At 51.8% G+C, this 19,904-nt stretch overlaps 1 protein-coding gene across 5 annotated transcripts in view; it reads right to left on the bottom strand.

Moving 5' to 3' along the window:
- The window catches only part of AFAP1 (actin filament associated protein 1), a 201,577-nt gene that overhangs the window by 37,838 nt on the left and 143,835 nt on the right, over positions 1-19,904 (bottom strand). For all 5 annotated transcript variants that reach the window (XM_064286205.1, XM_064286201.1, XM_064286204.1 and 2 more), the window contains exons 11-12: positions 19,381-19,526; positions 1,113-1,230 (exon numbers count right to left, since the gene is read on the bottom strand). In XM_064286205.1, coding sequence (XP_064142275.1) covers positions 1,113-1,230; positions 19,381-19,526 — 264 coding nt within the window. The remainder of the gene's footprint in view (positions 1-1,112; positions 1,231-19,380; positions 19,527-19,904) is intronic.

The raw sequence follows: 19,904 nt of genomic DNA, 5'->3' as shown, positions 1-19,904 counted from the left end.
CCACTGGTGGGTTCAAACTGCCAACCTTTGGGTTAGCAGCCGAGTGCTTAACTGTTGTGCCACTAGGGCTCCTACATCTTAACACAGATGCTAATTTTAGGTGCATCTTATCCTGGCAAACACACGCCCCCTCCAGTGGTCTGCACGCCTCTCCCACCAAGCTGCTGACCACACGGAGGCCCCCGTCTGCGAAGGCCAAGGACCTGGGCCCAGCTGCCAGCCCGAGGAGACACTGGACAAACAGTGGTTAAACGGACAACATGGGGACGTAGTGAAATAAACTTTTATGGATGAGTTCTGCTAGTTACACACAGAACTCAAAATACCAAGAGCAAATTGAAAAAGAGCAAAGCCCAACAGACCCTGAAGGCCAGTTTTGATACAAAATAGTGTCACTAAATGACTCTGATATTTATATGAAATCCAGGACCACTCGCTCTTGAGTCAGCCCCGACTCACGGGGACCCCACGTGAGTCAGAGCAGAGCTGTGCTCCACAGGGTTTCAATGGCCGATGGCTCGGACGTAGATCACCAGGCCTCTCTTCGGAGGCACTTCTGGGTGGACTGGACCCCCGACCTTTCACTTAGCAGCCGAGCGAGTTAACGGTTTGGGCCACCCGGAGACTCGTCTATGGATGTACAGATAGCGCTGGTCCTGCAGTCTGAGTCTCCGGTACCCAAGTCGGCCAGGAGGAAGGGTCCTGTGTCTGCTGTCTGGTCCTCGGCTTTCAGAGGCTGCTTTCAGCTTGTCACCACGCTGGGCAGAGACTGCGCACGCTAACCTGCGCTGTGCTGCATCCTGAGTGACCCAGGTTACAGACTCCCGTGTGTGTTATCGTCTAGTCGTATCTTAGAGCGCGCTGAATTGAGTGACTAACGGCAGACTCCTGGTCTCCAATCTCCCCTTGTTCAGACGCAGATTAAAACGGACAGCGTGTCAAAGCCAGGCCATGAGGGATGGGCTGGGCATTTCATCTTACCTCGGAGCACTAAAAAAAAAAAGGCCTTCTGCCTTTTGTACGGAAAGCAGGCGCGCTTGGTTACAGAATGTTTCAGAAGTCTTGCCTTGGAGCAAAATAAACGGATTCCTGTATGAAAATGCGGCACTCACCGAGCCGTTTACGCAGGGAACGTAGTCATAGTGGAGGGCCATGCCGCTGGGGTGCGCGTAGCCATTGGAGGTGCTTCCGAGATAGGGGTTGGCGGAGATCCCACGCCTGCTCATGAAACTGAAAGACAGCGAGTTACAAGCCTGCTTTTCCCTCCACTGGCCAACAAGTCCCACAATTCTGCTTAGGCTCAAGGCGCTCTCAGAGGTGCTGGGAACAGAGAAGGATTGGACGGCCCCTACGAAGAATGGGATGTTAGGATGGAGAGGTTGGGGCAGGCTCCTTGGCTATAAAATTAGGACAGCACCTGCCTGCGTCTCCTAGGAGAAGCCCCGGTGGTGCAATTGTTAAGCACTCGGCTGCTAGCCAAGAGGTCGTCAGTTCGAACCCACCCCACAGCTCCTCCAGAGAAAAGACCTAGCAATCTGCTCCCTGCTCCTGTAAAGATTACAGCCTAGAAAACCCTATGGGGCAGTTCTACTCTGTCACGTGGGGTTGTTCGGAGTTGACTCAATGGCACCTAATAACGACAGTCTCCTAGGCTGCCGTAACAGAAAACACGAGTGGGCGGCCTTAAAGAACAGAAATGTTTGTCTCACTATTTCGGAGGCTGGAAGTCCAAACCAGGGTGTCAACTCTAGGGTCTCCTTGTCAGTAGCCCAGGGGTGCCTCGTCCTGTAGAGAGACTGTCACAAGGCATCTGTTTTCCCCCGTGTGTGCGTGTGTGTGTCTGTGTGTGTGTGCTTGCATGTGTACACGTGTGCATACGAGTGCGCATGTGTGCATGGTTGTGTGTGTGTGCAAGTGTCTATGTGTGCGTGCATGCGTGTGTTCATGTGTGTGTGTGTCTCTCCATGTCTGTTTTCCCTTTCCATAAGACTTCACTCAGAAGGGGTCAGGTTTAGGGCCCACCCTACTCTGGGATGACCTCATTAACTGATAACATCTGCAAAAAAACCTGATTTCCCCAAACAGGGTCTCAGTCACAGGTACAGGTGTTAGACCATCAATCCACACACGGCCCCCTGCAGAGTGGTGGCCAGGATTAGTGACAATGTGTTCTAGGTACACAAAGCAACGCCTGGCACATAACAGGTATTCGATAAAAAGCCATCTTTATCATCATCAGCCCATAACAGGGGCTGGCTCCCGACCGTCGCCGGTTTTTATAAATAAAGTTGTAGTGGCAGCCAGCTGCCTTCAGCCGCTTTCACATGACAGCAGCACGGAGTTCAATACGTGTGACAGAGACCGTACGGCCGCAAAGCCGAAATATTTGCTGCCTAGTCCGTTACAGAAAAAGTTGGTGGATCCTGGTCTACAAGCTTTTCGGAACATTTATTCAACAAATATTCAGAGTTCTTAGGATTTATTCCTGAGGACTTGGTTGTTCAGAGGTAGAATCCCCAGGTTTGAGTCCCGACCAGCGCACCTCCCGCACAGCCGCCACCCATCTGTCAGTGGAGGCTGGCGAGTTGCTATGATGCTGAGCAGGTTTCCGCAGACTCGCAGACTAAGACAGACTAGGAAGAAAGGCCAGGCAGCCTACTTAGAAACATTAGCCAACGAAAACCACATGGATCACAACGGTCCAATCCACAGCCGACCACGGGGATGGTGCAGGGCCGGGCAGCGTTCTGTTCTGTTGTGCCTGAGATACCATGAGCCAGAGACAATTCAACAGCACCTCAAAACAGTATTCATTCAGCCTCAGCACAACCACCACCCGCTGCCCCATGGACGTCCCTGAAACCCTGTCAGCCAGCACCAGAGGAGTCCCTCCGAAGGCAAGCCGGACCACGGCACCCTCTGCACCAAGCTTCCCAGCGGCTTCCCAGTCTACTCCAGGAAAAGCCAGTGTGCTGAGCCCGCCAACAAGGACCCCGCTCAGCCTCCTCGCCCCAGCCCCCACTCACTGTCCACCAGCCACACTGGTGCCCGGATGGTTGCCAGCCTCCCCTGACGGTTCCCGGCCTCCCCTGACGGTTCCCGGCCTCCCCTGACGGTTCCCGGCCTCCCCTGATGGTTCCCGGACTCCCCTGATGGTTCCCAGCCTCCCTGATGTCCCCGGCCTCCCCTGACGGTTCCCGGCCTCCCCTGATGGTTCCCGGACTCCCCTGATGGTTCCCAGCCTCCCTGATGTCCCCGGCCTCCCCTGACGGTTCCCGGCCTCCCCTGACGGTTCCCGGCCTCCCCTGACGGTTCCCAGCCTCCCCTGACGGTTCCCAGCCTCCCCTGATGGTTCCCAGCCTCCCCGACGGTTCCCAGCCTCCCCTGACGGTTCCCAGCCTCCCCGACGGTTCCCAGCCTCCCCGACGGTTCCCAGCCTCCCGTGATACACCCACCTGGGGTCTTTGCACTTGCTCTTCCCTCTGCCTGGCAGGCTCTGCTCCCACCCACCCCTCCCTTCTTTATATATCTGTTCGAATGTCACCTTAAGAGGCCTTCCTGGTCACCCAAGACAAACAGCCCCTCTCCCCTTCGCACTCACCATCACTTTCACTACTTTCTTCTTCTTCATAAAACCAATTCAGTTTCTGTCCAGTCAACTCCGACTCCTGGTGGCCCCATGAGTGTCACCGGACAACTGTGCTCCACAGCATTCTCAATGGCTGGCTTTTCAGAAGTACATCCCTAGGCCTCTCTGAAGTGCCTCTGGGTGGACTCGAACCTCCAAGCTTTCAGTTAGCAGCCGAGCATCACTCAGGGACTGCTTATTACCGATCGCTGCCTACCCGTATTATGTATTTATTTGTTTGTTTGCCAGCTGTTTCTCCCCACCGGCATATTAGCTTCAGGAGAACGGGAACTTCCCCCGTTTTGTTCACAGTCACATCTCTGGTGTCCAAGGACAACACCTCACACATAAAAGCCGCTTGACGAATACGCACACAAACACACGAATGATTTACTCAGGAAGAGGTGTTTCTTGTAAGTAAAACTGGAATCGCCCTACCAAGGAGACACCTCAAATGCATTTTCTCCTAATTGGGAAAAATTAAAATATTCTGGAGGAAAAAAATAATTTTCTTTTTCTCCAAATGTTCTGTCTCTTCTCAGGATCTTACATTTCTACGGTAACTAAAATAAATAAGTAAATAAAATAAAGGGTTACCATCAAGTCGACTCCAACTCACGGTGACCCCATGTGTGTCTGGGTAGAACTGCACTCCATAAGGTCTTCAGTGGGTGATTTTTCAGAAGTAGATTGCCAGGCCTTTCTTCTGAGGCGCCTCTGCATGGACTCGAGCTTCCAACCTTTTGGTTAATAGCCAAGTGCTTTAACCTTTTGCACCACCTGGGGACTTCTTGTATGGTAACTAAACCGAAACCAATCCAAACCTGTTGCTGGCGAGTTGATTTTGACTCATAGCGACCCTACAGGACAAACTAGAACTGCCCCATAGGGTTTCCAAGGAGAGGGTGGTGGATTTAAGCTGCCAACCTTTTGGTGAGCAGCCAAGCTGTAACTAGATGAATAAAAAAGAGAGGAAATGAAAAATAGCAAGGTGAACACAAGGGACGTGACCATGCCTCCTCGACAGGAGGTCTTTCGACAAAGCCGCACAGTACTCTGACTCAGAAGAGTGAGCGGGAGGAAGTGGTTTTGGGGGATTAGTTTTAGCATCCTAGGAGTTGGCCTCTGTTCTCAGCACGGCTTGGGGGAAGGGGATCTTCAGAGAGCGTCCACTGCCCTCTCCTGGGGAAAAGACAGACACGCAGGGCTGCTAGTTCTACTTCAAACAAATGTGCGCTTTCACTTACAAGATAGCTCATCTGGCTTTTCTCTTGATTAAAACTTAACACACTTGTTTTACACTCAGAAATTCACAAAAGTATATGCAGGAAAAAATATATGGGAAAAGAATACAAGGAAAGACATATCCACATTTAAAAACGTAAGTTGTGCAATGATAGACGGTTTTGATTTGTTGTGGGGTTTTTCTTTATACGGTAAAACCTGCCAAAGCTGGAACCTGTGATAGGGGAAACCCATCAGAGATGGAAATCGAAAATATTTTCCACTAAAATGAGTGGCAGAAAAGTGGTAAGACTGCATCCTGTCATGGCCGAGGAACACAGGTCAATCAACACCCTCCTGACCAGAGTCTTCCCACGCCTCCCCTGCTGGGCTGCTAACCACCTTCTCTCAACCCTGGTGGGCAATGCCTACCAGGTTCCTATGCAAATAAAAAAAAAATGGCAGGCACAAAAGGGATGCAGTCCTTTTCAGAGGCTGGGAAAAGGAACAGAGCCTAGTCTCTCCATGTCACACCCAATAAATTGGCTCCAAGGCAGCAGACAGCCAGAAAATCAAGGCAGTCCCATTGAGTTCTGGCTCTCACAGGTTTCACTGTACAGTCAAGGCTGTAAAGATGGCAAGGCACGGGGCAGACCTCCTCGTCTAACTTCAGGAGCGGGAAGAGAGAAAACACCATCACCACCAACACAGCCCATGGCTGATCCCTGGGAAGCGGAGGTCAGCCGTGCCTCCTCCCCTGCCTTTTTACCAGTTCTGACACCAGCCATCCTCCCACCCCACTGTCTACTTTTCTGCTGGCTTTGATAACTCATTCCAATGGCCACACAGAACTAACAGGCAATACTGATTATGGGGTTTATTAGGGAAGTAACAGGTTATAATTCAGGGTCAGGATCAACAGGCTACCACTGGGATAAGGATCATGAAGCATGTAGGCAGTCTCCCTTCAGTTCAGGAGAGCTTTCTCAGCTCCTCTCAGCTGTGCAGGCCCCTCTCAGCCCCCTGAGGACAGGCCACTCTCAGCCCCCTGACAACAGGCTTCTCTAAGCCCTCAGGACAGGCCTCCTCTCAGCCCCCTCAGGACAGGCTCCCCTCGGCCCCCTCAGGACAGGCTCCCCTCGGCCCCCTCAGGACAGGCTCCTCTCGGCCCCCTCAGGACAGGGCTCCTCTCAGTCCCCTCAGGTCAGGCCTCCTCTCGGCCCCCTCAGGACAGGCCTCCTCTCGGCCCCCTCAGGACAGGCTCCTCTCGGCCCCCTCAAGACAAGCCCCTCTCGGCCCCCTCAGGACAGGCTCCTATCGGCCCCCTCAGGACAGGCCTCCTCTCGGCCCCCTCAGGACAGGCCTCCTCTCGGCCCCCTCAGGACAGGCCTCCTCTCGGCCCCCTCAGGACAGGCCTCCTCTCGGCCCCCTCAGGACAGGCCTCCTCTCGGCCCCCTCAGGACAGGCTCCTCTCGGCCCCCTCAGGTCAGGCCTCCTCTCGGCCCCCTCAGGACAGGCCTCCTCTCGGCCCCCTCAGGACAGGCCTCCTCTCGGCCCCCTCAGGACAGGCCTCCTCTCGGCCCCCTCAGGACAGGCTCCTCTCGGTCCCCTCAGGTCAGGCCTTCTCTCGGCCCCCTCAGGACAGGCTCCTCTCAGTCCCCTCAGGTCAGGCCTCCTCTCAGCCCCCTCAGGACAGGGCTCCTCTCGGCCCCCTCAGGACAGGCCTCCTCTCGGCCCCCTCAGGACAGGCCTTCTCTCGGCCCCCTCAGGCCAGGCCTCCTCTCGGCCCCCTCAGGACAGGCTCCTCTCGGCCCCCTCAGGACAGGCCTCCTCTCGGCCCCCTCAGGTCAGGCCTCCTCTCGGCCCCCTCAGGCCAGGCCTTCTCTCGGCCCCCTCAGGACAGGCTCCTCTCAGTCCCCTCAGGTCAGGCCTCCTCTCGGCCCCCTCAGGACAGGCTCCTCTCGGCCCCGTCAGGACAGGCCTCCTCTCGGCCCCCTCAGGACAGGCTCCTCTCGGCCCCGTCAGGACAGGCCTCCTCTCGGCCCCCTCAGGACAGGCTCCTCTCGGCCCCGTCAGGACAGGCCTCCTCTCGGCCCCCTCAGGACAGGCCTCCTCTCGGCCCCCTCAGGACAGGCTCCTCTCGGTCCCCTCAGGACAGGCCTCCTCTCGGCCCCCTCAGGACAGGCTCCTCTCGGCCCCCTCAGGACAGGCCTCCTCTCGGCCCCCTCAGGACAGGCCTCCTCTCGGCCCCCTCAGGACAGGCTCCTCTCAGTCCCCTCAGGTCAGGCCTCCTCTCGGCCCCCTCAGGACAGGCCTCCTCTCGGCCCCCTCAGGACAGGCTCCTCTCGGCCCCCTCAGGACAGGCTCCTCTCGGCCCCCTCAGGACAGGCTCCTCTCGGCCCCCTCTCGGCCCCCTCAGGACAGGCTCCTCTCGGCCCCCTCAGGACAGGCCTCCTCTCTGCCCCCTCAGGCCAGGCCTTCTCTCGGCCCCCTCAGGACAGGCTCCTCTCAGTCCCCTCAGGTCAGGCCTCCTCTCAGCCCCCTCAGGACAGGCCTCCTCTCGGCCCCCTCAGGACAGGCCTCCTCTCGGCCCCCTCAGGACAGGCCTCCTCTCGGCCCCCTCAGGACAGGCTCCTCTCGGCCCCCTCAGGACAGGCCTCCTCTCCGCCCCCTCAGGACAGGCCTTCTCTCGGCCCCCTCAGGACAGGCTCCTCTCAGTCCCCTCAGGTCAGGCCTCCTCTCAGCCCCCTCAGGACAGGGCTCCTCTCGGCCCCCTCAGGACAGGCCTCCTCTCGGCCCCCTCAGGCCAGGCCTTCTCTCGGCCCCCTCAGGCCAGGCCTTCTCTCGGCCCCCTCAGGACAGGCTCCTCTCAGTCCCCTCAGGTCAGGCCTTCTCTCGGCCCCCTCAGGACAGGCTCCTCTCAGTCCCCTCAGGTCAGGCCTCCTCTCAGCCCCCTCAGGACAGGGCTCCTCTCGGCCCCCTCAGGACAGGCCTCCTCTCGGCCCCCTCAGGCCAGGCCTCCTCTCGGCCCCCTCAGGCCAGGCCTCCTCTCGGCCCCCTCAGGACAGGCTCCTCTCGGCCCCCTCAGGACAGGCCTCCTCTCGGCCCCCTCAGGTCAGGCCTCCTCTCGGCCCCCTCAGGACAGGCTCCTCTCGGCCCCCTCAGGACAGGCCTCCTCTCGGCCCCCTCAGGCCAGGCCTCCTCTCGGCCCCCTCAGGACAGGCTCCTCTCGGCCCCCTCAGGACAGGCCTCCTCTCGGCCCCCTCAGGACAGGCCTCCTCTCGGCCCCCTCAGGACAGGCCTCCTCTTGGCCCCCTCAGGACAGGCCTCCTCTCGGCCCCCTCAGGACAGGCTCCTCTCGGTCCCCTCAGGTCAGGCCTCCTCTCGGCCCCCTCAGGACAGGCTCCTCTCGGCCCCCTCAGGACAGGCCTCCTCTCGGCCCCCTCAGGTCAGGCCTCCTCTCGGCCCCCTCAGGACAGGCCTCCTCTCGGCCCCCTCAGGACAGGCCTCCTCTCGGCCCCCTCAGGACAGGCTCCTCTCGGCCCCCTCAGGCCAGGCCTCCTCTCGGCCCCCTCAGGACAGGCTCCTCTCGGCCCCCTCAGGACAGGCCTCCTCTCGGCCCCCTCAGGTCAGGCCTCCTCTCGGCCCCCTCAGGCCAGGCCTCCTCTCGGCCCCCTCAGGACAGGCCTCCTCTCGGCCCCCTCAGGACAGGCTCCTCTCGGCCCCCTCAGGACAGGCCTCCTCTCGGCCCCCTCAGGACAGGCCTCCTCTCGGCCCCCTCAGGACAGGCTCCTCTCGGCCCCCTCAGGCCAGGCCTCCTCTCGGCCCCCTCAGGACAGGCTCCTCTCGGCCCCCTCAGGACAGGCCTCCTCTCGGCCCCCTCAGGTCAGGCCTCCTCTCGGCCCCCTCAGGCCAGGCCTCCTCTCGGCCCCCTCAGGACAGGCCTCCTCTCGGCCCCCTCAGGACAGGCTCCTCTCGGCCCCCTCAGGACAGGCCTCCTCTCCGCCCCCTCAGGACAGGCCTTCTCTCGGCCCCCTCAGGACAGGCTCCTCTCAGTCCCCTCAGGTCAGGCCTCCTCTCAGCCCCCTCAGGCCAGGCCTTCTCTCGGCCCCCTCAGGACAGGCTCCTCTCAGTCCCCTCAGGTCAGGCCTCCTCTCAGCCCCCTCAGGACAGGCTCCTCTCGGCCCCCTCAGGTCAGGCCTCCTCTCGGCCCCCTCAGGCCAGGCCTTCTCTCGGCCCCCTCAGGACAGGCTCCTCTCAGTCCCCTCAGGTCAGGCCTCCTCTCGGCCCCCTCAGGACAGGCTCCTCTCGGCCCCGTCAGGACAGGCCTCCTCTCGGCCCCCTCAGGACAGGCTCCTCTCGGCCCCGTCAGGACAGGCCTCCTCTCGGCCCCCTCAGGACAGGCTCCTCTCGGCCCCCTCAGGACAGGCCTCCTCTCAGTCCCCTCAGGTCAGGCCTCCTCTCGGCCCCCTCAGGACAGGCTCCTCTCGGCCCCCTCAGGACAGGCCTCCTCTCGGTCCCCTCAGGACAGGCCTCCACTCGGCCCCCTCAGGACAGGCTCCTCTCGGCCCCCTCAGGACAGGCCTCCTCTCGGCCCCCTCAGGACAGGCCTCCCCTCGGCCCCCTCAGGACAGGGCTCCTCTCAGTCCCCTCAGGTCAGGCCTCCTCTCGGCCCCCTCAGGACAGGGCTCCTCTCAGTCCCCTCAGGTCAGGCCTCCTCTCAGCCCCCTCAGGACAGGGCTCCTCTCAGTCCCCTCAGGTCAGGCCTCCTCTCGGCCCCCTCAGGACAGGCTCCTCTCGGCCCCCTCAGGACAGGCTCCTCTCGGCCCCCTCAGGACAGGCCTCCTCTCGGCCCCCTCAGGACAGGCCTCCTCTCGGCCCCCTCAGGACAGGGCTCCTCTCGGCCCCCTCAGGACAGGGCTCCTCTCGGCCCCCTCAGGACAGGCCTCCACTCGGCCCCCTCAGGACAGGCCTCCTCTCGTCCCCCTCAGGACAGGCCTCCTCTCGGTCCCCTCAGGACAGGCTCCTCTCGGCCCCCTCAGGACAGGCCTCCTCTCATCCCCCTCAGGACAGGCTCTTCTCAGGCCCCTCAGGACAGGTTCCTCTCAAACTCTGGACAGGCTCCTCTCGGCCCTCAGGACAGGTTCCTCTCAGCCCCTTCAGGACAGGATCCTTTCGGCTCACTCAGGGCAGGCCTCTCCTCTTGGTCCTTGGCACTGCTCAGACCTTGCCTCTGCCCTGCTCAGGCAAGTGTTACAAAGCTCTTCGGCTCTGCCAGTAAGTGCCCAGAGGCACCCCACTCTGCCCAGAAGTCTCCTGCCAAAGGTGCTCAGCTCTCTCACTTGGGTTGGCATGTCCAGCAAAGCTGCCTCGCTCCATGGGCCAGGAAGCCCACCACGCTGTCTTGGGCTCGTCTCCTGGTTCTGTTGCCGCCATTTCTCGGCATCTCGTGGTACAGTGCTCTGCCACCTGGGTCTAGGAGGCTCTCAGTCAGGGACCCCAGGCCCAAAGGACCTGATCCACTCCTGGCTCTTCTTTCCTGATGGTAATAAGGTACCCCCTTTCTATTCTGGGATTGGTTCTCTTTTTAAGCCTAGTGGGATGGCAAACCTGACCAATCTCCTCGTTAGGGTTCTATACACTATTTGCATAGTTCCACCCAATCACTGTGTGGAAATTAGTTACAGGACCACGTATGGATAAAAGGGCCATATTAAATAATTCACTGCACCACAAAAGCGTTCTCATTTAAATGCCTTGTTGGAGGTTAATTTCTGTGTAGGGCACTCTGCAGTCTTCACCTGTGAGAGGGAGTGAGTGATGGATGAGATGATAAAACCTGGCCACATCACACTCCCTCCCGGACCACTGCCCCGTGTCCGTGTGGATCACGCACATTAAACATTCTATTTCACCCATTTATTTACACGTCTTTCTCCTCCTGGGAGATGGCGAGTCCTCGGCAGCAGGGACTGTCCCTTGCTTGGTTCCGAGCTCTGTGCCTGGTACACAGATGGGTAGTTGGGGAGCTGGGCCAACATCCCCTGGTGCTTTCCTGGCCACCTGGCTGGGGTAGAGACCAGCAGGACACTTTTTACCATTTCACTTGCAGGACTCACGGAAGGTGGGGACAGTGGTGGTGCAGTTGTAGAATGCTCGTCTTCCATGAGAGAGACCCAGGTTCGATTCCAGCCAATGAACCTCACGCACAGCCACAGCTACCTGTCAGGGGAGGCTTGTGTGTTGCCGTGATGTTGAACAGGTTTCGTGCAGCTTCCAGGCTAAGATGGACTAGGGAGAAAGGCCTGGAGATCTACTTCCAACACTCAGCCAATGAAAATGGTATGGATCACAACAGCCTGATCCACAACTGATGGTGGGAATGGCCCAGAAAGGGGCAATTTCATTCTGTTGTGTGTGGGGCCACACTGAGTTGGGAACAACTTGATGGTAGCTGACGGCAGCAACTCATGGAAGGTAAGGTCACAGGTCAGACACAGGGAGTACCCTACTTGGAAGAGACTTGGCCACCTGCTAGTCTCCCCCTACGCCCCTTACAGAGGGACTTGGGCCCCAAGGGCCAAATACTCAGACTAAATATGAGGCCTCTGGTTTCTGGCTTGGTATGTGGTTTCCACAATGTGATTGTTGGCCAGACACAAGAGTGGTGATGAGGTAAGAGGCCTCATGTCACGTGTCAAGCCCAGATCATCAGGAAATACATTTTAAAGTCATCTCCCAAGGGTTCAAAAGAGAGGGCTACTCAACAGAGCGTTTCCTGCCGTTTTTCTGTCTACCTCTCTTTGTCCAAACTCTGTGGGGCCATTCTCCTCTGTCCTACAGTGTTGCTATGAGTCGGAATCCACTCCATGGCAATGGGTCTGGTGTTTTGGTTGTCTTTGTCCATTTTCCTCAACTGCTATCACTATCATTATCACTCTAATGGTCTTCAGCTGAGAGTGACCCCACAACGGTTTCAGGTTAAAAATCCAGACTCTTCACTTTGCATCACACAATCCGTGTCTCAAAAGGTTCTCAGTAAAATGTTTCAACAGTTTACCCTTGTTAATATTCCCAAATGACCGCCTGTCCTGGGAGCACCTGCATTATTCTGTTTCCTGCGACTGACCTCTTTCCCAAATACATTCTTGCCCTTTCCGCCGCAGATGTATGTAACACACTGACCCTAATAACCTTGAAAAACTCTGTTTTAACTGGCTGCCAACTCATATAAAAGTGAAAACTCAAGTTCCCCTCAGAATATCTCACTGCCAAGCTACGCCTGTTACATCTCTTAGGTTTTAAGGAATATTTGGTTAGACAACCAAAAAACACAAACAAGCTTTACTGCTAACTCACATCTCCTGTAAAGGTGTTAGATGAAGTCCCAAGGATTCTTAGAGTCATAAATCCATCCCATGCCTATTTTTAATAAATAATTTTCAATATTGGGATTTATATTCCTTCTCAAAAATATGACCTCCCCACATTTGGCTTAGATTAATATTCGACTGGTTTACAACGTAAAAGCCAAGTTGTGAGCTAGGGGATATGTTTGTATTCAGGGTTTCTCTTAAATGTGGTTTTCAGCTTGCTCGTTATAATTGAAGTTACATGTGGACTCAGGGCTGGCTTTTGGGACATTTTAATAACTTCCAAATAAATACAATTCAACCATCATGAACACTTTTCTTTTCTGCCAATCTAGTCATGCAGGTTTTACAGAACTGGAATTATGGATATTATATTTCTTAAAAGGCCACTTTAAATGTGCTTTGCTTACTTACCACGCAGCACTCAACGACTAGTAAATCCATCTTAACTACTGACATTTTGCTGATTAGAAAGAAGGTTACTGAACAATAAAGAGTACAAACAGAACAGTAAGTCCTTGACAAAGTCTACACTGGCTCTCATGCAAAAGAACAGGCTAAGAATAGTGAGTCTGTACTTTACAGACCTATATCCCTCATGAACGTAGATGCAAAAATCCTCAACAAAATTCTAGCCAATAGAATTCAACAAATATCAAAAAATAATTCACCATAACCAAGTGGGATTCATACCAGGTATGCAGGGATGGTTCAATATTAGAAAAACAATTAATGTAATCCATCACATAAACAAAAGACAAGAATCACATGATTTTATCAATTGATACAGAAAAGGCATTTGACAAAGTTCAACACCCAGTCATGATAAAAATGCTCAGCAAAATAGGAATAGAAGGAAAATTCCTCAACATAATAAAGGGCATTTATACAAAGTCAATAGCCAACATCATCCTAAATGGAGAGAGCCTGAAAGCGTTCCCACTGAGATCAGGAACCAGACAAGGATGCCCTTTATCACCACTCTTATTGAACATTGTGCTGGAAGTCCTAGCCAGAGCAATTAGGCTAGATAAAGAAATAAAGGGCATCCAGATGGGCAAGGAAGAAGTAAAAGTATCTCTATTTGCAGATGACATGATCTTATACACAGAAAACCCTAAGGAATCCTCAAGAAAACTACTGAAACTAATAGAAGAGCTCAGCAGAGTATCAGGATACAAGATAAACATACAAAAATCAGTTGGATTCCTCTACACCAACAAAAAGGACATCGAAGAGGAAATCACCAAATCAATACCATTTCCATTAGCCCCCAAGAAGATAAAATACTTATGAACAAATTTAACCAGAGACGTAAAAGATGTATACAAAGAAAACTACAAGACGCTACTGCAAGAAACCAAAACAGACCTACATAAGTGGAAAAACATACTTTGCTCATGGATAGGAAGATTTAACTTTGTAAAAATGTCTATTCCACCAAAAGTGACCTATACATTTAATGCAATTCCGATCCAAATTCCAACGAGGTTTTTTAATGAGATAGAGAAACAAATCACCAGCTTCATATGGAAGGGAAAGAAGCCCTGGATAAGTAAAGCATTACTGAAAAAGAAGAACAAAGTGAGAAGCCTCACTCCACCTGATTTTAGAACCTATTATACTGCCACAGTAGTCAAAACAGCCTGGTACTGGTACAACAACAGATACATAGACCAATGGAACAGAATCGAGAATCCAGACATAAATTCATCCACCTATGAGCAGCTGACATTTGACAAAGACCCAAAGTCTGTTAAACGGGGAAAAGACAGTCTTTTTAACAGATGGTGCTGGCATAACTGGATATCCATCTGCAAAAAAATGAAACAAGACCCATACCTTACACCATGCACAAAAACTAACTCAAAATGGATCAAAGACCTAAATATAAAACCTAAAATGATAAAAATCATGGAAGAAAAAATAAGAAGAATGCTAGGAGCCCTAATACATGGCATAAACAATACAAAACATTACTAACAATTCACAAACACCAGAAGAGAAACTAGATAACTGGGAGCTCCTAAAAATCAAACACCTATGCTCATTCAAAGACTTCACCAAAAGAGTAAAAACATTACCTACAGACTGGGAAAAAGTTTTTACCTATGACATTTCTGATCAGCATCTGATCTCTAAAATCTACATAATACTGCAAAAACTCAACAAAGAAAAGAAAAATAACCCAGTTAAAAAATGGGCAAAAGATATGAATAGACACTTCACTAAAGAAGACATTCAGGCAGCTAACAGATACATGAGGAAATGCTCGTGATCATTACCCATTAGAGAAATACAAATCAAAACTACAATGAGATTCCATCTCACTCCAGCAAGGCTGGCATTAATCCAAAAAACACAAAATAATAAATGTTGGAGAGGCTGTGGAGAGATCAGAACACTTATACACTGCCGGTGAGAATGTAAAATGGTACAACCACTTTGGAAATGGATTTGGCCCTTCCTTAAAAAGCTAGAAATACAACTACCATACGATCCAGCAGTCCCACTCCTTGGAATATATCCTAGAGAAATAAGAGCCTTTACTTGAACAGATATATGCACACCCATGTTCATTGCAGCACTGTTTACAACAGCAAAAAGATGGAAGCAACCAAGGTGCCCATTAACGGATGAATGGATAAACAAATTATAGTATATTCACACAATGGAATACTACACATTGATAAAGAACAGGGAGGAATCCATGAAACATTTCATAACATGGAGGAACCTGGAAGGCATTATGCTGAGTGAAATTAGTCAGTTGCAAAAGGACAAATATCGTATGAGACGACTAGTATAAGAACTCAAGAAATAGTTTGAACACAGAAGAAAATATTTTTTAATGGTTACGAGGGTGGGGAGGGAGGGAAGGAGAGGGGTATTCACTAATTAGATAGTAGACAAGAACTATTTTAGGTGAAGGGAAAGACAACACACAATACAGGCAAGGTCAGCACAATTGGACTAAACCAAAACTGAAGAAGTTTCCTGAATAAACGGAATGCTTCGAAGGCCAGGGTAGCAGGGGCAGAGGTATGGGGACCATGGTTTCCGGGGACATCTAGGTCAATTGGCATAATACAATCTATTAAGAAAACATTCTGCATTGCACTGTGGTGAGTGGAATCTGGGGTCTTAAAAGCTAGCAAGCAGCCATCTAAGATGCATCAGTTGGTCTCAACCCATCTGGATCAAAGGAGAATGAAGAACACCAAAGACACAAGGTAGTTATGAGCACAAGAGACTCCATCAGCCTGAGACCAGAAGAACTAGATGGTACCCGGCTGCAATTAATGACTGCCCTGACAGGGAACACAACAGAGACCCCCTGAGGGAGCAGGAGAGCAGTGGGATGTAGACCCCAAATTCTCGTAAAAAAGACCAGACTTAATGGTCTGACTGAGACTAGAGGGATCGCAGAGGTCATGGTCCCCATACCTTCTGTCAGCCCAAGACTGGAACCATTCCCAAAGCCAACTCTTCAGACAGGGATTGGACTGGACTATAAGATAGAAGATGATACTGGTGAGGAGTGAGCTTGTTGGCTCAAGTAGACACATGAGACTGTGTGAGCAGCTCCTGTTTGGAGGGGAGATGAGAAGACAGAGGGGACAGAAGCTGGCTGAATGGACGTGGAAATACAGGGTGGAGAGAAGGAGTGCGCTGTCTCGTTAGGGGGAGAGCAACTAGGGGTACATCTATTGCTGTTGAGTCGATTCTGACTCATAGTACATAGCGAGGTGTACATCGATTTTTGTATGAAAGACTGACTTGATTTGTAAACTTTCAATTAAAGCACAATCACACACAAAAAAAAGAACAGTGAGTTTGTATTTTAGAGAATGTCTAGCATTCTGGCGATTTTCTGGAAAAGCTCTACAAGACTTACTCATTGTGTCAAGGTTTACCTTAGTTGAGTGTAATGATGGCATCCCTGGGTGGTGCAGTTAACACACTTGGCTGCTAACTGAAAGGTTGGTGGTTCAAATCCACCCAAAGTCACCTTGGAAGAAAGTCCTGGCAATCTACTCCCAAAATTCAGCCATTAAAAGCCCTGTGGAGCACGGTTGTCCTCTGATACACACGGGGCGGGTAGCCATGAGTTGGAACTGAATCGCCGGCAACTGGTCCAACTCATTCTGATCCTGGTGGGTGTGATAACAGTCCCAGGGCAGGCCCAAAGTTGTGCTTACTTTGAGAAAAAACTATTGTTTAGTTCCACAATGTCGCAGCCAAGCTTTAAATAAATGTTCACTCCACAGGGCCATTCAAGGTATGAAGGAAGACAGCTCAAGTTCTCCACAAACACAAAATGAAAAGACCCAAATCAGTTCCGTCAGTTCCGACTCATGGTGATCCCTTGTGTGTCAGAGTGGAACTCTGCTCCATAGGGTTTTCTTGGCTACAATCTTTATGGCCGCAGATCACCGGGCTTTCTTCTGAGGCACCTCTGAGAGGGTCCGACCAACAAACACAAAGCGTGAAAAAGCTGGGTGGTGGCACTCATACCAAATAAGCAGAAAAAAAAGTATAAACATTTGAATTTATCTTCTTCGTATTAAAAAAATTTCATCATCTCAGCGTTGATAGGTTTGGAACACTTGCTGGTATTTTTATTGTCATGTGTTGATTATATAATTCCACCACCTAATCCAGACTTAAGCAGGAATCAAGGGACCAGAAATATCAGAGCCAGAAGTTTCAGATAGCGTCAGGCCTAACCTCTTGATGTCCTCCAGAAGGAAACCGAGGCATAGAGAGTTTGGAAATGACTTGTCCACAATTTCCCAATTAATAAATACCATAGCCAGGACGTGGCAGTGGTTAAGAGCTACGGCGGCTAACCAATAGGTCAGCAGTTCAAATCTACCAGGTGCTCCTTAGAAACCCTGTGGGGCAGTTCTACTCTTTCCTATAGGGTTGTTATGAGTCGGAAACGACTCTATGGCAATGGGTTTGTTTTTGTTTTTTTATCGCCAGGACCAGAACCAAGATTTCCTAGCTCCTAGCTCAAAGCAAAAGGTTCCCGGGTACTGCAAATGGTTTGTGTTTAGCTATGAACTGAAAGATTGGCAGCTCGAACCCTCACAATGGTGGCATGGAAGAAAGTCCTGGCCATCTGTTTTTCTAAAGATTTCAACCAAGAAAACCCTGTGGAGCAGTTCTATCACATGGGGTCGCCATGAGTTGGAATCGACTCGACGGCAGTGAGTTTTGTTCTGTTTTGTATTAAAGCTATTCCCCTTGAACTATCCCCAGCCCAACTGTAGACCAGGGGCCAGCAAACTCAGTGGAGTCCAGCCACACCCACTGTGTCAGGGTCGTCTGTGCTGCTTTTGTGTTAAAATGGCAGAGGTGAGTGGCTACAAAGAAGAGCAGCTGAAGGTGGTTACTGTCCGGCCCTTCACAGAAGAAGCTTGCCGACTTTTGCGTTAGGCAACGGTATAAACCAGCTGTTTCTTGACTCCCCTAATTCATTTCTATAAATCAGTACTCTCAAAGTTTTTAGATTTTACATGCTTAAAAACTATTGAGAACCCCCAAAGAGCTTTAGTTTATGTGGGTTCTATCTATCAATAAAGGCATCCCCGGCTGGCGCAAATGGTTAAATGCTGGGCTACTAACCAAAAGGTTGGGGATTCGAATTCACCCAGAGATGCCTCGGAAGAAAGGCCTGGCAATCTACCTGAAAAGCCGGCCATTGAAACCCGATGGAGCACAGCTCACTCTGACACACCTGGCATCTCCAGGAGTTGGGACTGACTCGTCGGCAGGTGGTTACCAATATTTACTGTATTTAAAATTAAACTGAAAAATTTATTCACACCTATTCACTTAAAAAAGTAATAATCTCATTATATTTCAACAAAATAACTTATTTTTTATGAGAACTAACTATATATTCTCAAAAAAAAACAGTGTGTAAGTGGCATCATTTTACATGTTTTCTCATCGACTTACTGTCTGGCTTAACAGAAAACAGCTGAATTCTCAGACCTGCTTCTGCTTCCCGTCTGCTGCAGTGTGGTGTTTTGGTTGAAACAGACGAAGAAAACCGGCTTCACAGGTATGTAGCTGGGAAGCGGAGCAGTGTTTTAAAGCTTTTTTCAGATAACTGTGGACAATCTTCTTTGGTACTACCGTCACCAAAACTTGACAAGTTGTAGTTTCTCAATAAAAAGGAAGCAGTGCAGAACCTGGGATCACAGCAGTGAACTCTGTGCTGTTACCCTAACTTCCACGGATCTGTCTTGCTCCCCACGTAGGTCTTTTGCCCGTTCATGGCTTATGGTGACCTTTCCAATGTTGACACAGTCTACCGTACAACATCAAAAAAATCATACAGACTAACGGCGCCACCGGTTCCTTCAGAAAAGCCTCTAAATTGGGGATCTGTCAAGCTCACAGCGGGGGATACAAATTTCCAAAATTCTAACTACCAAAAGAAAGCTCAGATATATGAAAGGCAACATATATATCGTTATGGGCTGATCTGGGCCCTCTAAAAAGGTATGCTGAAGTCCTGACCCTGGAACTTGTGAACGTGACCCTGTTTGCAAATACAGTCTTTGCAGATGTTATCAGTGAGGTCACAGAGGAGCAGGCTGGGTCCTAATCCTACATGAGCGGGGTCCTTATAAATGAGAAGAGACACAGAGACGGAGACAGAGGAAGGACACCATGTGACCCTGCAGCTGCAGCCCAGGAACGCCGGGAGCCACCAGGAGCCGGGAGAGAGGCAGGAGCAGTCTCCCTCAGAGCCTCAGAAGGAGCCAACACAACACGGCCGACACCCTGGTCTCGGACTCCCTGCCTAAAGGGCTGTGCAGTGACACATTTCTGTTCTTAGAAGTCACCCAGTGTGGGGCATTTTGTTACAGCCACCCCAGGAGACTAAGGCACATTTGAAAGGCAAAAATATTGTCAAAAGTTTGTTAACCCTGCTTTAATAGAAGACACTGAGGGTAGAAATGACAAAAATATTTCAGCCAAGTTTGGCTTAATAGAATTAAAAAGGGAAAGTCTTTAGCTTGTTTGTTTTTTCTAAGCCTGTATAGTCATGTCACACAGAAAGTAAATGTTAAAACGAAGGGAAATAAATAGACATGCAACCTCCAAGGCCATCTCCCAGGCCCTGCGTCTCACCAGAAGGTCTGCTTGGCCGTCTGGATGACGTTGGCCGAGGTCTCCACGTCTATGTAGTCGTAGTGTAGCGCTCCCGGGTCCGTGGACGAGCCCGTCTCAGCCAGCAGAATCCCGACCCACCTGCCCATGTCTTCAGAGGATGAGGCCTGTTGGGGTGGGGGAACAAAAGTGCATTTTGGTTGATGGTGAATGGAAAATTTGGCAGTGGATACGGGTGACGGTCACACAGCATGATTGCTGAAACTGGTTTCAGTGAAATGTACCTGCAAAAAACAGCTGAATTGGTGAATATGTTGTTTACATTCTTACAACAATAAAAAATTAGATTTTGTTTTACTAAAGAGTTTCACCTCTGAGACTATAGGCCCCTGACACCCTTTTAACTCAGAACTGAAGCCACTCCCGACGTTCACCCTCAGCCAAAGATTAGACAGGCCTATAAAACAAAAAATAACACACGTGAGGAATGTGCTTCTTAGTTCAGTCATGTATGCGAGACCAAAATGTCAACACCTGCCCAAAAG

This window comes from Loxodonta africana, chromosome 5 (genome assembly GCF_030014295.1).
Source record: "Loxodonta africana isolate mLoxAfr1 chromosome 5, mLoxAfr1.hap2, whole genome shotgun sequence".
NCBI lineage: Eukaryota > Metazoa > Chordata > Mammalia > Proboscidea > Elephantidae > Loxodonta > Loxodonta africana.
The sequence above is the reverse complement of the archived record's forward strand: the minus strand, read 5'-3'. Positions and strand labels throughout refer to the sequence as shown.